Below are 14,629 nucleotides of genomic sequence, written 5' to 3'. Positions count from 1 at the left end.
GTATTATTATTTCCATGGTTTATGGTATGTCTGTAGCTGACCATATGCCCAGCTGTACCCGCTTACCTTTCCTTCATCTCGTGGAGTATCACTTAAATGTACAACAGGACCCGGGTGAGCCTTGGTAGATCTAGTAAGGAGCAAAGGAAGAGAGTAATCAGTGAAGCAGAAGCCGGAGATGGGATAAGATGCGCAGTCTGGGACTCATTCAGAGATTGGCGCAATGCCGATATCTACACAGCTGAGCGATTATCTCTAAACTGCGCGTGTGTCAAGGTACATTACCAGACCATTTGTGGTGGCTTAAACACAGGCATGCACAACCGTTTCCGGGGCGTGCCACTGCCTGCGGCTGCGATGCTGTACGCAATAAAATCGGCTCTGGCGTCCCAGTACACGTGGCCATTCCACACAAACCATAGGGTTACGCAGAAGGTCGAACATCGGAGGATCTGCACCCGAAGCATCTTTGTACGCAGCCACTTGGATTTCCGATGCCTCCTGTGGGCATCTCAGTAGAAATCCCGGCGGCTGCAGCATTGCAAAGACGAGGCTGCGGCATTAGCGTCATCTCTGAATGAGGCCCTGTGTGGAGCAGTACCAGGAAGAATATGAGCATTGACACAGACGCCTTACTAGGATCTCGCTAGAACCAGCCATTCTCTCAGTGGTGCTACGTATGTTACAGTATCACTCATTAATGTTCTCTCGAGCCAATGTCAGAAGTAATTCCGTAATTTGCTTGTGGCAGAGACGTGCACAGAGCAGGATTAGCATCATCCCATCACACGTCTGCACACAATGATCCCCTATACAGCAGAGATGGGGTAACAGGCAGCCCCAGGGCCTGTCTGCAGCCCCATAACATCTCACCAGCTGCTCCCCGCTGCTGTATGCCCTACCCGGCCTTTTCTCTGCTTTATGCCCTGATGGACTCAGCTCTGTCCCTGCTTTATGTTCCCACTGAGCATCAGCCGCGGCCCCATGGATAAGAGCTGGGGAAGTGAATGAAGCTCAGGGGGACATAAACCAGAGAAATAAGATTGCCCTGCATCGCCTGATCTCCTCGCAGCAACGCAGGGAGGTCAGGCAGCGCCAGCATTCTGCAGTCTGCGGGAAAGTGCTTAAGTAAAGTAATCTAAGGTCCCCGTTATGTATCACAGGGCTGAAAGTTTGCTGTCTATTTTTGGTTGTACTGACACAGACATTTTCTGTCATGGGGCACATAAAACACAGCAAGCACAACCGTCTGACGGGGGAACCTCTCAGCACAATTGTTCTGTGCCTGTTCCAGCCTCAAACTCCAGTGGAAAAACTGCTCATCCTGTATTCACATTGGGCTGGCTGATGAGTTTGTCTCTGTAGCTTATCTTACACTGAGATGTTATTACACCTACAGAAGTGTCTTCCTACATCTATCCTCAAAACGAGACGCAACACAATATGCCAGGCGCGAGTGAGCCACCCGGTCCCACGAGACTTTGCTAACGTCTGGCGTATTATTTTGACGAAAATGTATCTAAGTCACAATGTGATGTGACTAGGACGCACCAGGAGACTGTGATCTCAGTCGCACACAGAGATACAAGTGTCGCATATCGCATTAATCAGCGCAGTGTCCTGGTGCATCCTGGTCACATCGCATTGCAACTTACACATTTTTGGCAAAAACAGACATGAAATGGTCGCCCCTAGCAGAGGCCCTGATTCAGAGCCGGACGCTCTGACATAGGGATTGCTCTAAATCAGGGCCGGTCTTTTTTATTTTTAGAACGGCCTCCTGGCCGCTCGCATAGCTGTGGGTGACCACCCACAGCTATAGCGAGCGGCCAGGAAGACGGTCGCGATGGTCAAGACCATCGCGACCATCGGGCTTGCGACGAGACCCTTGTGGTAGGGTCTCGTTGCCGCAAGCCCCAGAGAGATTTCGGCTCTTAATAGAGCCGAAATCTCTCCCACTGACATCACTCCGTTTGGGCAGCCACTCCCCTGGCCCGCCCACCAAAGGGGGCGTGCTGTCACTCAACATCGACAGCACGCCCCCTTTTTGTACGACGGAGCCGGCTCCGTTGTGCGCATGCGCGAGACCCGGATAGCGACGGATTGCCCGTCGCTATCCGGGTCTCGCGCATGCGCACAACGGAGCCGGCTCCGTCGTATTCATGCGCACTGGCCCACCATCAACCCGGTTGCGAGCTGGGCTGTACTTACGCTGTGTGGATATGAGTAGGCAGCAGTGGGTGTCCCTATACTGGGCTGTGCTTACGCTGTACGAATATGAGAAGGCAGCAGTGGGCGTCCCTATGCTGGGCTGTGCTTACACTGTACGGATATGAGAAGACAGCAGTGGGCATCCCTATGCTGGGCTATGCTTACACTGTACGGATATGAGAAGGCAGCAGTGGGCGTCCCTATGCTGGGCTGTGATTACACTGTACGGATATGAGAAGGTAGCAGTGACGTCCCTATGCTGGGCTGTGCTTACACTGTACAGATATGAGAAGGCAGCAGTGGGCGTCCCTATACTGGGCTGTGCTTACACTGTACGGATATGAGGAGGCAGCAGTAGGCGTCCCTATGCTGGGCTGTGCTTACACTGTACGGATATGAGAAGGTAGCAGTGACGTCCCTATGCTGGGCTGTGCTTACACTGTACGGATATGAGAAGGCAGCAGTGGGCGTCCCTATGCTGGGCTGTGATTACACTGTACGGATATGAGAAGGTAGCAGTGACGTCCCTATGCTGGGCTGTGCTTACACTGTACAGATATGAGAAGGCAGCAGTGGGCGTCCCTATACTGGGCTGTGCTTACACTGTACGGATATGAGAAGGCAGCAGTGGGCGTCCCTATGCTGGGCTGTGCTTACACTGGGCCTGATTCAGAGTCGCTCGTAAGCGGCCTCTCGTTCGCTCCGAGCGAAGTTTGCCCAACTGCGCATGCGTACGGATCGTTATACGCATGCGCGAACCAGTCAGTGCGGTCGAAATTCATGTGCTCGCAAAATAGCGAATGCCTGATAATTTGAGTGACAGAAAGAGGCGTATGTGGGTGGAAACAGGGGAAGGTGCTTGAAAACGGGGCGTGGAGATCAGAACGCAGGCGTGCTTAAAGGTCAAAACGGGCGTTTTATGGGTGTGCATAATTAAAACAGCAGCGTCATTGACCACGTCACTGGGTTATTTTCTAGCCAGAACTGCTCGCAAGATTGTGGTAGCAAAAACCAACCACAAGAATAGTGAGCAGTTCATACGCTGGTCGATGTACTCGATTAATCTAATAAATAGCGGACATGACGTAGGATGCGAGCGGCCAGGGGGCGTATTTTTCCAAAAAACGACCGCAAGTTTTGTTCGCTCGTTCAGACCTAGAGGCATGAACAGACCGCAAAAAGCGAACGGTTCATTTGAATAGCCACCCCTATTTTCTTGACGAGCGAGCGCTAATTGCATCCGGCTTTGAATCAGGCCCACTGTACGGATATGAGAAGGCAGCAGTGGGCGTCCCTATGCAGGGCTGTGATTACACTGTACGGATATGAGAAGGCAGCAGTGGGAGTCCCTATGCTGGGCTGTGATTACACTGTACGGATATGAAGAGGCAGCAGTGGGTATCCCTATGCTGGGCTGTGCTTACACTGTATGGATATGAGGGGGTAGCAGTGGGCATCCCTATACTGGGCTGTGCTTACACTGTATGGATATGAGGTGGTAGCAGTGGGCGTCCCTATACTGGGCTGTGCTTACACTGTACGGATATGAGAAGGCAGCAGGGGGCGTCCCTATGCTGGGCTTTGCTTACACTGTACGGATATGAGAAGGCAGCAGGGGGCGCCCCTATGCTGGGCTGTGCTTACACTGTACGGATATGAGAAGGTAGCAGTGACGTCCCTATGCTGGGCTGTGCTTACACTCTACAGACATGAGAAGGAGGCAGGGCCCATCCCTATGCTGGGCTGCTTACACTGTACAGATATGAGGAGGCTGCAGAGGGCGTCCCTATGCTGGGCTGTGCTTACACTGTACAGATATGAGAAGGCAGCAGGGGGCGTCCCTATGCTGGGCTGTGATTACACTGTACGGATATGAGAAGGCAGCAGTGGGTGTCCCTATGCTGGGCTATGCTCACACTGTACGTATATGAGGAGGCTGCAGTGGGCGTCCCTATGCTGGGCTTACACTGTACGTATATGAGGAGGCTGCAGTGGGCGTCCCTATACTGGGCTGTGCTTACACTGAACGTATATGAAGAGGCTGCAGTGGGAGTCCCTATGCTGGGCTGTGATTACACTGTACGGATATGAGGAGGTAGCAGCGGGCGTCCCTATACTGGGCTGTGATTACACTGTATGGATATGAGGAGGCTGCAGTGGGCGTCCCTATGCTGGGCTGTGATTACACTATACGGATATGAGGAGGCAGCAGGGGGTGTCCCTATACTGGGCTGTGATTACACTGTACGGATATGAGAAGGCAACAGTGGGTGTCCCTATACTGGGCTGTGATTACATTGTACGGATATGAGAAGGCAGCAGTGGGCGTCCCTATACTGGGCTCTGATTACACTGTACGGATATGAGAAGGCAGCAGTGGGCGTCCCTATACTGGGCTATGATTACACTATACGGATATGAGAAGGTAGCAGTGGGCGTCCCTATGCTGAGCTGTGCTTACACTGTACGGATATGAGAAGGCAGCAGTGGGCGTCCCTATACTGGGCTGTGATTACACTGTACGGATATGAGAAGGCAGCAGGGGCGTCCCTATGCTGGGCTGTGATTACACTGTACATATATGAGGAGGCAGCAGTGGGCGTCCCTATGCTGGGCTGTGATTACACTGTACAGATATTAGAAGGCAGCAGTGGGCGTCCCTATACAGGGCTGTTCTTACACTGTACGGATATGAGGAGGCAGCAGTGAGTGTCCCTATGCTGGGCTGTGCTTACACTGTACGGATATGAGAAGGTAGCAGTGAGTGTCCCTATGCTGGGCTGTGATTACACTGTACAGATATGAGAAGGCAGCAGTGGGTGTCCCTATGCTGGGCTGTGATTACACTATACGGATATGAGAAGGCTGCAGTGGGCGTCCCTATGCTGGGCTGTGCTTACACTGTATGGGTATGTGAAGGCAGCAGTGGGCGTCCCTATACTGGGCTGTGCTTACACTGTATGGGTATGTGAAGGCAGCAGTGGGCGTCCCTATGCTGGGCTGTGATTACACTGTATGGATATGAGGAGGCAGCAGTGGGCGTCCCTATGCTGGGCTGTGCTTACACTGTACGGATATGAGGAGGCAGCAGTGGGCGTCCCTATACTGGGCTGTGCTTACACTGTACGTATATGAGGAGGCTGCAGTGGGCGTCCCTATGCTGGGCTGTAGTTACACTGTACGGTTATGAGGAGGCTGCAGTGGGCATCCCTATGCTGGGCTGTGCTTACACTGTACGGTTATGAGGAGGCAGCAGTGAGCGTCCCTATGCTGGGCTGTGCTAACACTGTACGGATATGAGGAGGCAGCAGTGGACGTCCCTATGCTGGGCTGTGCTTACACTGTACGGATATGAGGAGGCAGCAGTGGGCGTCCCTATGCTGGGCTGTGCTTACACTGTACGGATATGAGAAGGCAGCAGTGGACGTCCCTATGCTGGGCTGTGCTTACACTGTACGGATATGAGGAGGCAGCAGTGGGCGTCCCTATGCTGGGCTGTGCTTACACTGTACAGATATGAGAAGGCAGCAGTGGGCGTCCCTATGCTGGGCTGTGCTTACACTGTACGGATATGAGGAGGCAGCAGGGGGCGTCCCTATGCTGGGCTGTGCTTACACTGTACAGATATGAGAAGGCAGCAGTGGGCGTCCCTATGCTGAGCTGTGATTACACTGTACGGATATAAGGAGGCAGTAGTGGGCGTCCCTATGCTGGGCTGTGATTACACTGTACAGATATGAGAAGGTAGCAGGGGGCGTCCCTATGCTGGGCTGTGATTACACTATACGGATATGAGAAGGCAGCAGTGGGCGTCCCTATGCTGGGCTGTGCTTACACTGTACGGATATGAGGAGGCAGCAGTGGACGTCCCTATACTGGGCTGTGATTACACTGTACGTATATGAGGAGGCTGCAGTGGGCATCCCTATACTGGGCTGTGATTACACTGTACGGATATGAGGAGGGAGCAGTAGGCGTCCCTATGCTGGGCTGTGCTTACACTGTACAGATATGAGAAGGCAGCAGTGGGCGTCCCTATGCTGGGCTGTGATTACACTGTACGGATATGAGGAGGCAGCAGTGGGCGTCCCTATGCTGGGCTGTGCTTACACTGTACGGATATGAGGAGGCAGCAGTGGGCGTCCCTACACTGGGCTGTGCTTACACTGTACGTATATGAGGAGGCTGCAGTGGGCGTCCCTATGCTGTGCTGTGATTACACTGTACGGATATGAGGAGGCAGCAGTGGGTGTCCCTATGCTGGGCTGTGCTTACACTGTACAGATATGAGAAGGCAGCAGGGGGCTTCCCTATGCTGGGCTGTGATTACACTGTACGGATATGAGGAGGAGGCAGTGGGCGTCCCTATGCTGGGCTGTGCTTACACTGTACGTTTATGAGGAGGCAGCAGTGGGCGTCCCTATGCTGGGCTGTGCTTACACTGTACGGATATGAGGAGGCAGCAGTGGGCGTCCCTATGCTGGGCTGTGATTACACTGTACGGATATGAGGAGGCTGCAGTGGGCGTCCTTATGCTGGGCTGTGCTTACACTGTACGGATATGAGGAGGTAGCAGTGGGCGTCCCTATGCTGGGCTGTGCTTACACTGTACAGATATGAGGAGGCAGCAGTAGGCTCCCTATGCTGGGCTGTGATTACACTGTACAGATATTAGAAGGCAGCAGTGGGCGTCCCTATGGTGGGCTGTGCTTACGCTGTACGGATATGAGGAGGCAGCAGGGGGCGTCCCTATGCTGGGCTGTGCTTACTCTGTACGGATATGAGAAGGCAGCAGGGGGCGTCCCTATGCTGGGCTGTGATTACACTGTACGGATATGAGAAGGCAGCAGTGGGCGTCCCTATGCTGGGCTGTGCTTACACTGTACAGATATGAGAAGGCAGCAGTGGGCGTCCCTATGCTGGGCTGTGATTACACTGTACGGATATGAGGAGGCAGCAGTGGGCGTCCCTATGCTGGGCTGTGCTTACACTGTACGGATATGAGGAGGCAGCAGTGGGCGTCCCTACACTGGGCTGTGCTTACACTGTACGTATATGAGGAGGCTGCAGTGGGCGTCCCTATGCTGTGCTGTGATTACACTGTACGGATATGAGGAGGCAGCAGTGGGTGTCCCTATGCTGGGCTGTGCTTACACTGTACAGATATGAGAAGGCAGCAGGGGGCTTCCCTATGCTGGGCTGTGATTACACTGTACGGATATGAGGAGGAGGCAGTGGGCGTCCCTATGCTGGGCTGTGCTTACACTGTACGTTTATGAGGAGGCAGCAGTGGGCGTCCCTATGCTGGGCTGTGCTTACACTGTACGGATATGAGGAGGCAGCAGTGGGCGTCCCTATGCTGGGCTGTGATTACACTGTACGGATATGAGGAGGCTGCAGTGGGCGTCCTTATGCTGGGCTGTGCTTACACTGTACGGATATGAGGAGGTAGCAGTGGGCGTCCCTATGCTGGGCTGTGCTTACACTGTACAGATATGAGGAGGCAGCAGTAGGCTCCCTATGCTGGGCTGTGATTACACTGTACAGATATTAGAAGGCAGCATTGGGCGTCCCTATGGTGGGCTGTGCTTACGCTGTACGGATATGAGGAGGCAGCAGGGGGCGTCCCTATGCTGGGCTGTGCTTACTCTGTACGGATATGAGAAGGCAGCAGGGGGCGTCCCTATGCTGGGCTGTGATTACACTGTACGGATATGAGAAGGCAGCAGTGGGCGTCCCTATGCTGGGCTGTGCTTACTCTGTACGGATATGAGAAGGCAGCAGGGGGCGTCCCTATGCTGGGCTGTGCTTACACTGTACGGATATGAGTAGGCAGCAGTCGGCGTCCCTATGCTGGGCTGTGATTACACTGTATGGATATGAGAAGGCAGTAGTGGGCGTCCCTATACTGGGCTGTGCTTACACTGTACGGATATGAGGAGGCAGCATTCTGCGTCCCTATGCTGGGCTGTGATTACACAGTATGGATATGAGAAGGCAGTAGTGGGCGTCCCTATGCTGGGCTGTGATCACACTGTACAGATATGAGGAGGTAGCAGTGGGCGTCCCTATGCTGGGCTGTGATTACACTGTACAGATATTAGAAGGCAGCAGTTGGCGTCCCTATGGTGGGCTGTGCTTACGCTGTACGGATATGAGGAGGCAGCAGTGGGCGTCCCTATGCTGGGCTGTGATTACTCTGTACGGATATGAGAAGGCAGCAGGGGGAGTCCCTATGCTGGGCTGTGCTTACACTGTGCGGATATGAGGAGGCAGCAGGTGGCGTCCCTATGCTGGGCTGTGCTTACACTGTACGGATATGAGAAGGCAGCAGTGGGCGTCCCTATGCTGGGCTGTGCTTACACTGTACAGATATGAGAAGGCAGCAGTGGGCGTCCCTATGGTGGGCTGTGCTTACGCTGTACGGATATGAGGAGGCAGCAGTGGGCGTCCCTATGGTGGGCTGTGCTTACTCTGTACGGATATGAGAAGGCAGCAGGGGGAGTCCCTATGCTGGGCTGTGCTTACACTGTGCGGATATGAGGAGGCAGCAGTTGGCGTCCCTATGCTGGGCTGTGCTTACACTGTACGGATATGAGGAGGCAGCAGTTGGCGTCCCTATGCTGGGCTGTTCTTACACTGTACGGATATGAGAAGGCAGCAGTGGGCGTCCCTATGCTGGGCTGTGCTTACACTGTATGGATATGAGGAGGCAGCAGTGGGCGTCCCTATGCTGGGCTGTTCTTACACTGTACGGATATGAGAAGGTAGCAGGGGGCGTCCCTATGCTGGGCTGTGATTACACTGTACGGATATGAGGAGGTAGCAGTGGGCGTCCCTATGCTGGGCTGTGCTTACACTGTACAGATATGAGGAGGCAGCAGTAGGCTCCCTATGCTGGGCTGTGATTACACTGTACAGATATTAGAAGGCAGCAGTGGGCGTCCCTATGGTGGGCTGTGCTTACGCTGTACGGATATGAGGAGGCAGCAGGGGGCGTCCCTATGCTGGGCTGTGCTTACTCTGTACGGATATGAGAAGGCAGCAGGGGGCGTCCCTATGCTGGGCTGTGATTACACTGTACGGATATGAGAAGGCAGCAGTGGGCGTCCCTATGCTGGGCTGTGCTTACTCTGTACGGATATGAGAAGGCAGCAGGGGGCGTCCCTATGCTGGGCTGTGCTTACACTGTACGGATATGAGTAGGCAGCAGTCGGCGTCCCTATGCTGGGCTGTGATTACACTGTATGGATATGAGAAGGCAGTAGTGGGCGTCCCTATACTGGGCTGTGCATACACTGTATGGATATGAGGAGGCAGCATTCGGCGTCCCTATGCTGGGCTGTGATTACACTGTATGGATATGAGAAGGCAGTAGTGGGCGTCCCTATGCTGGGCTGTGATTACACTGTACAGATATGAGGAGGTAGCAGTGGGCGTCCCTATGCTGGGCTGTGATTACACTGTACAGATATTAGAAGGCAGCAGTGGGCGTCCCTATGGTGGGCTGTGCTTACGCTGTACGGATATGAGGAGGCAGCAGTGGGCGTCCCTATGGTGGGCTGTGCTTACTCTGTACGGATATGAGAAGGCAGCAGGGGGAGTCCCTATGCTGGGCTGTGCTTACGCTGTGCGGATATGAGGAGGCAGCAGTTGGCGTCCCTATGCTGGGCTGTGCTTACACTGTACGGATATGAGGAGGCAGCAGCTGGCGTCCCTATGCTGGGCTGTTCTTACACTGTACGGATATGAGAAGGCAGCAGTGGGCGTCCCTATGCTGGGCTGTGCTTACACTGTACGGATATGAGGAGGCAGCAGTGGGCGTCCCTATGCTGGGCTGTTCTTACACTGTACGGATATGAGAAGGTAGCAGGGGGCGTCCCTATCCTGGGCTGTGATTACACTGTACGGATATGAGAAGGTTACAGTGGGTGTCCCTATGCTGGGCTGTGCTTACACTGTACGGATATGAGGAGGCAGCAGGGGGCGTCCCTATGCTGGGCTGTGATTACACTGTACAGATATGAGAAGGTAGCAGGGGGCGTCCCTATGCTTGGCTGTGCTTACACTGTACGGATATGAGGAGGCAGCAGTGGGCGTCCCTATGCTGGGCTGTGCTTACACTGTACGGATATGAGGAGGCAGCAGGGGGCGTCCCTATGCTGGGCTGTGATTACACTATACGGATATGAGGAGGCTGCAGTGGGCGTCCCTATGCAGGGCTGTGCTTACACTGTACGTATATGAGGAGGCAGCAGTGGTGTCCCTATGCTGGGCTGTGATTACACTGTATGGATATGAGGAGGCAGCAGTGGTGTCCCTATGCTGGGCTGTGATTACACTGTGTGGATATGAGAAGGCAGCAGTGGGTGTCCCTATACTGGGCTGTGCTTACACTGTACGGATATGAGGAGGCAGCAGTGGTGTCCCTATGCTGGGCTGTGATTACACTGTATGGATATGAGGAGGCAGCAGTGGTGTCCCTATGCTGGGCTGTGATTACACTATACGGATATGAGGGGGTAGCAGGGGGCGTCCCTATACTGGGCTGTGCTTTGGAAGGCATTAGCATATTTTAGCAACTGCGATCCGTTAAAGGGAATGTAGTTGACATCACGGCAGTCTGGATGCCGGCGCTCATAATACCGGAATCCCAACCACAGGCATCCTGGCAATAAGTATTAGGGTTAGAGGGGGGGTTCGAGTGAGACACTTGGGGGTGGGTTATGCTGCAGGAAGGGGGTTAGGGTAGGCTGCAGGGGGGGTATATTAGGGTTAGGCTGGGAGAAAGGTGGGTTAGGGTTAGGCAACTTACCTTTCGGTTGGTATCCTAACTCTCACCCTCTCCCTACCCCTAACATAGGCGAAACTGAGGGGGTTGTCCAGGGGTGCACAGGACCACCCATTAGCCTAGTTAGCTGATCCACCGCTACCCGGCTTGCACGCCCGCCGCCATCCAGAGCCGGTCCCTACAGTGGCCGGCAGCCACCCTGCACCGTCCCAGGCCCGATGCCGTGATCGGAGCTCAGCTCCGATCAGGCAGCTCTATTCTACAGCTTCTGCACAATGCGCATGCACAGAAGCTTCCCTTTTAAAAAAAAAAAATGTCCGCCAATGGAGCTGATGTGCATCCTCCCACAAGCAGCCAGACAGAGAGGAGCAGCAGCCAGCAGGTAAGTGCTGGCAGCGGTGGCTGTGACTGCAGGGAGGGTGGGAGAGATTGGAGCTGACTGCACAGTGCTGGGGTGACACTGGGGCCGGGGAATGGAGCTGAGAGACGTATTGGGGCTGAGAGATGCACACTGGGGCTGGGGGAATGGGGCAGAGAGATGCACACTGGGGCCGGGGGAATGGAGCTGAGAGACGCACACTGGGGCTGGGGGAATGGGGATGAGAGATGCACACTGGGGCCGGGGAATGAAGCTGAGAGACGCACACTGGGGTAGGGGGAATGAGGCAGAGAGATGCACACTGGGGATGGGAGAATGGGGCTGAGAGACGCACACTGGGGCCGGAGGAATGGGGCCGAGAGATGCACACTGGGGCCGGGGAATGAAGCTGAGAGACGCACACTGGGGCCGGGAAATGAAGCTGAGAGACGCACACTGGGGCCGGAGGAATGGGGCAGAGAGATGCACACTGGGGCCGGGGAATGAAGCTGAGAGACGCACACTGGCGTAGGGGAAATGAGGCAGAGAGATGCACACTGGGGCCGGGAGAATGGGGCTGAAAGACGCACACTGGGGCTGGGGGAATGGGGATGAGAGATGCACACTGGGGCCGGGGAATGAAGCTGAGAGACGCACACTGGGGTAGGGGGAATGAGGCAGAGAGATGCACACTGGGGATGGGAGAATGGGGCTGAGAGACGCACACTGGGGCCGGAGGAATGGGGCAGAGAGATACACACTGGGGCCGGGGAATGGGGCTGAGAGACGCACACTGGGGCCAGGGGAATGGGGCTGAGAGACGCACACTGGGGCCGGGGGAATGGGGCTGAGAGATGCACACTGGGGCCGGGGGAATGGGGCTGAGAGACGCACACTGGGGCCAGGGGAATGGGGCTGAGAGACGCACACTGGGGCCGGGGGAATGGGGCTGAGAGATGCACACTGGGACCGGGGGAATGGAGCAGAGAGATGCACACTGGGGCCGGGGAATGGAGCTGAGAGACGCACACTGGGGCCGGGGGAATGGGGCTGAGAGACGCACACTGGGGCCGGGGGAATGGGGCTGAGAGACGCACACTGGGGCTGGGGGAATGGGGCAGAGAGACGCACACAGGGGTCGGGTAATGGAGCTGAGAGACGTATTGGGGCTGAGAGACGCACACTGAGGTCGGGGGAATGGGGCTGAGAGACACACACTGAGGTCAGGGGAATGGGGCAGAGAGACGCACACAGGGGTCGGGTAATGGAGCTGAGAGACGTATTGGGGCTGAGAGACGCACACTGAGGTGGGGGGAATGGGCTGAGAGACACACACTGAGGTCGGGGGAATGGGGCAGAGAGATGCACACTGGGGCTGGGGGAATGGGGCAGAGAGATGCACACTGGGGCCGGGAGAATGGGGCTGAGACGCACACTGGGGCCGGGAGATTGGGGCTGAGAGACGCACACTGGGGCCGGGGGAATGGGGCTGAGAGACGCACACTGGGGCCGGGAGAATGGGGCTGAGAGACGCACACTGGGGCCGGGGGAATGGGTCTGAGAGACGCTCACTGGGGCTGGGAGAATGGGGCTGAGAGACGCCCACTGGGGCCGGGGGAATGGGGCTGAGAGACGCACACTGGGGCCGGGGGAATGGGGCTGAGAGACGCACACTGGGGCCGGGAGAATGGGGCTGAGAGACGCACTGGGGCTGAGAGACGCACACTGAGGTCGGGGGAATGGGGCTGAGAGATACACACTGAGGTCGGGGGAATGGGGCTGAGAGACGCACACTGGGGCCAGGGGAATGGGGCTGAGAAATGCACTCTGGGGCCGGGGGAATGGGGCTGAGAGACGCACACTAGGGCAGGGGGAATGGGGCTGAGAGACGCACACTGGGGCAGGGGGAATGGGGCTGAGAGACGCACACAGGCCAGGGGAATGGGGCAGAGAGATGCACACTGGGGCCACGGGAATGGAGCTGAGAGACGCACACTGGGGCCGGGGGAATGGGGCTGAGAGACGCACACAGGCCAGGGGAATGGGGCTGAGAGATGCACACTGGGGCCGCGGGAATGGGGCTGAGAGACGCACACTGGGGCTGGGGGAATGGGGCTGAGAGACGCACACTGGGACCGGGGGAATGGGGCTGAGAGACGCACACTGGGGCCACGGGAATGGGACTGAGAGACACACACTGGGGCTGGGGGAATGGGGCTGAGAGACGCACACTGGGACCGGGGGAATGGGGCTGAGACGCACTCTGGGGCAGGGGGAATGGGGCTGAGAGACGCACACAGGCCAGGGGAATGGGGCTGAGAGATGCACACTGGGGCAGGGGGAGAGAGATGCACACTGGGGCCGGGGGAATGGGGCATAGAGATGCACACTGGGGCCGGGGGAATGGGGCAGAGAGATGCACACTGGGGCCGGGGGAATGGGGCCGAGAGATGCACTGGGGCTGAGAGACGCACACTGAGGTCGGGGGAATGGGGCAGAGAGATGCACACTGGGGCCGGGGGAATGGGGCCGAGAGATGCACTGGGGCTGAGAGACACACTGGGGCTGGGGGAATGGGTCTGAGAGATGCACACTGGGGCCGGGGGAATGGGGATGAGAGACGCACACTGGGGCAGGGGGAATGGGGCTGAGAGACGCACACTGGGGCCGGGGGAATGGGGCTGAGAGACGCACACTGGGGCCGGGGGAATGGGGCTGAGAGACACACTGGGGCTGAGAGACGCACACTGGGGCAGGGGGAATGGGGCCAAGAGACGCACTGGGGCTGAGAGACGCACACTGGGGCCAGGGGAATGGGGCAGAGAGATGCACACTGGGGCCGGGAGAATGGGGCTGAGAGATGCACTGGGACTGAGAGATGCACACTGGGGCAGGGGGAATGGGGCCGAGAGACGCACTGGGGCTGAGAGACGCACACTGGGGCAGGGGGAATGGGGCCAAGAGATGCACTGGGGCTGAGAGACGCACACTGGGGCCAGGGGAATGGGGCAGAGAGATGCACACTGGGGCCGGGAGAATGGGGCTGTGAGATGCACTGGGACTGAGAGACGCACACTGGGGCAGGGGGAATGGGGCCGAGAGACGCACTGGGGCTGAGAGACGCACACTGGGGCCGGGGGAATGGGGCTGAGAGATGCACACTGGTGCTGGTGAAATGAGGCTGAGAGCCACAGGTGGGTCTGAGGATGGAGAGACGCAGGGGTTACTGGGGATGGAGAGGAACAGGGGGTCCTGGTGAGAGACATGGA

General features: G+C 56.6%; 1 protein-coding gene across 9 annotated transcripts in view; it reads right to left on the bottom strand.

The window, feature by feature from the left end:
* STXBP5L (syntaxin binding protein 5L) overlaps positions 1 to 14,629 on the bottom strand; it is a 581,790-nt gene that overhangs the window by 306,583 nt on the left and 260,578 nt on the right. For all 9 annotated transcript variants that reach the window (XM_088455906.1, XM_088455901.1, XM_088455909.1 and 6 more), the window contains one exon: positions 67 to 130. In XM_088455906.1, the coding sequence (XP_088312032.1) occupies positions 67 to 130 (64 nt within the window). The remainder of the gene's footprint in view (positions 1 to 66; positions 131 to 14,629) is intronic.

This window comes from Taudactylus pleione, unplaced genomic scaffold, assembly GCF_031769625.1.
Source record: "Taudactylus pleione unplaced genomic scaffold, aTauple2 ptg000677l, whole genome shotgun sequence".
NCBI lineage: Eukaryota > Metazoa > Chordata > Amphibia > Anura > Myobatrachidae > Taudactylus > Taudactylus pleione.
The sequence above is the reverse complement of the archived record's forward strand: the minus strand, read 5'-3'. Positions and strand labels throughout refer to the sequence as shown.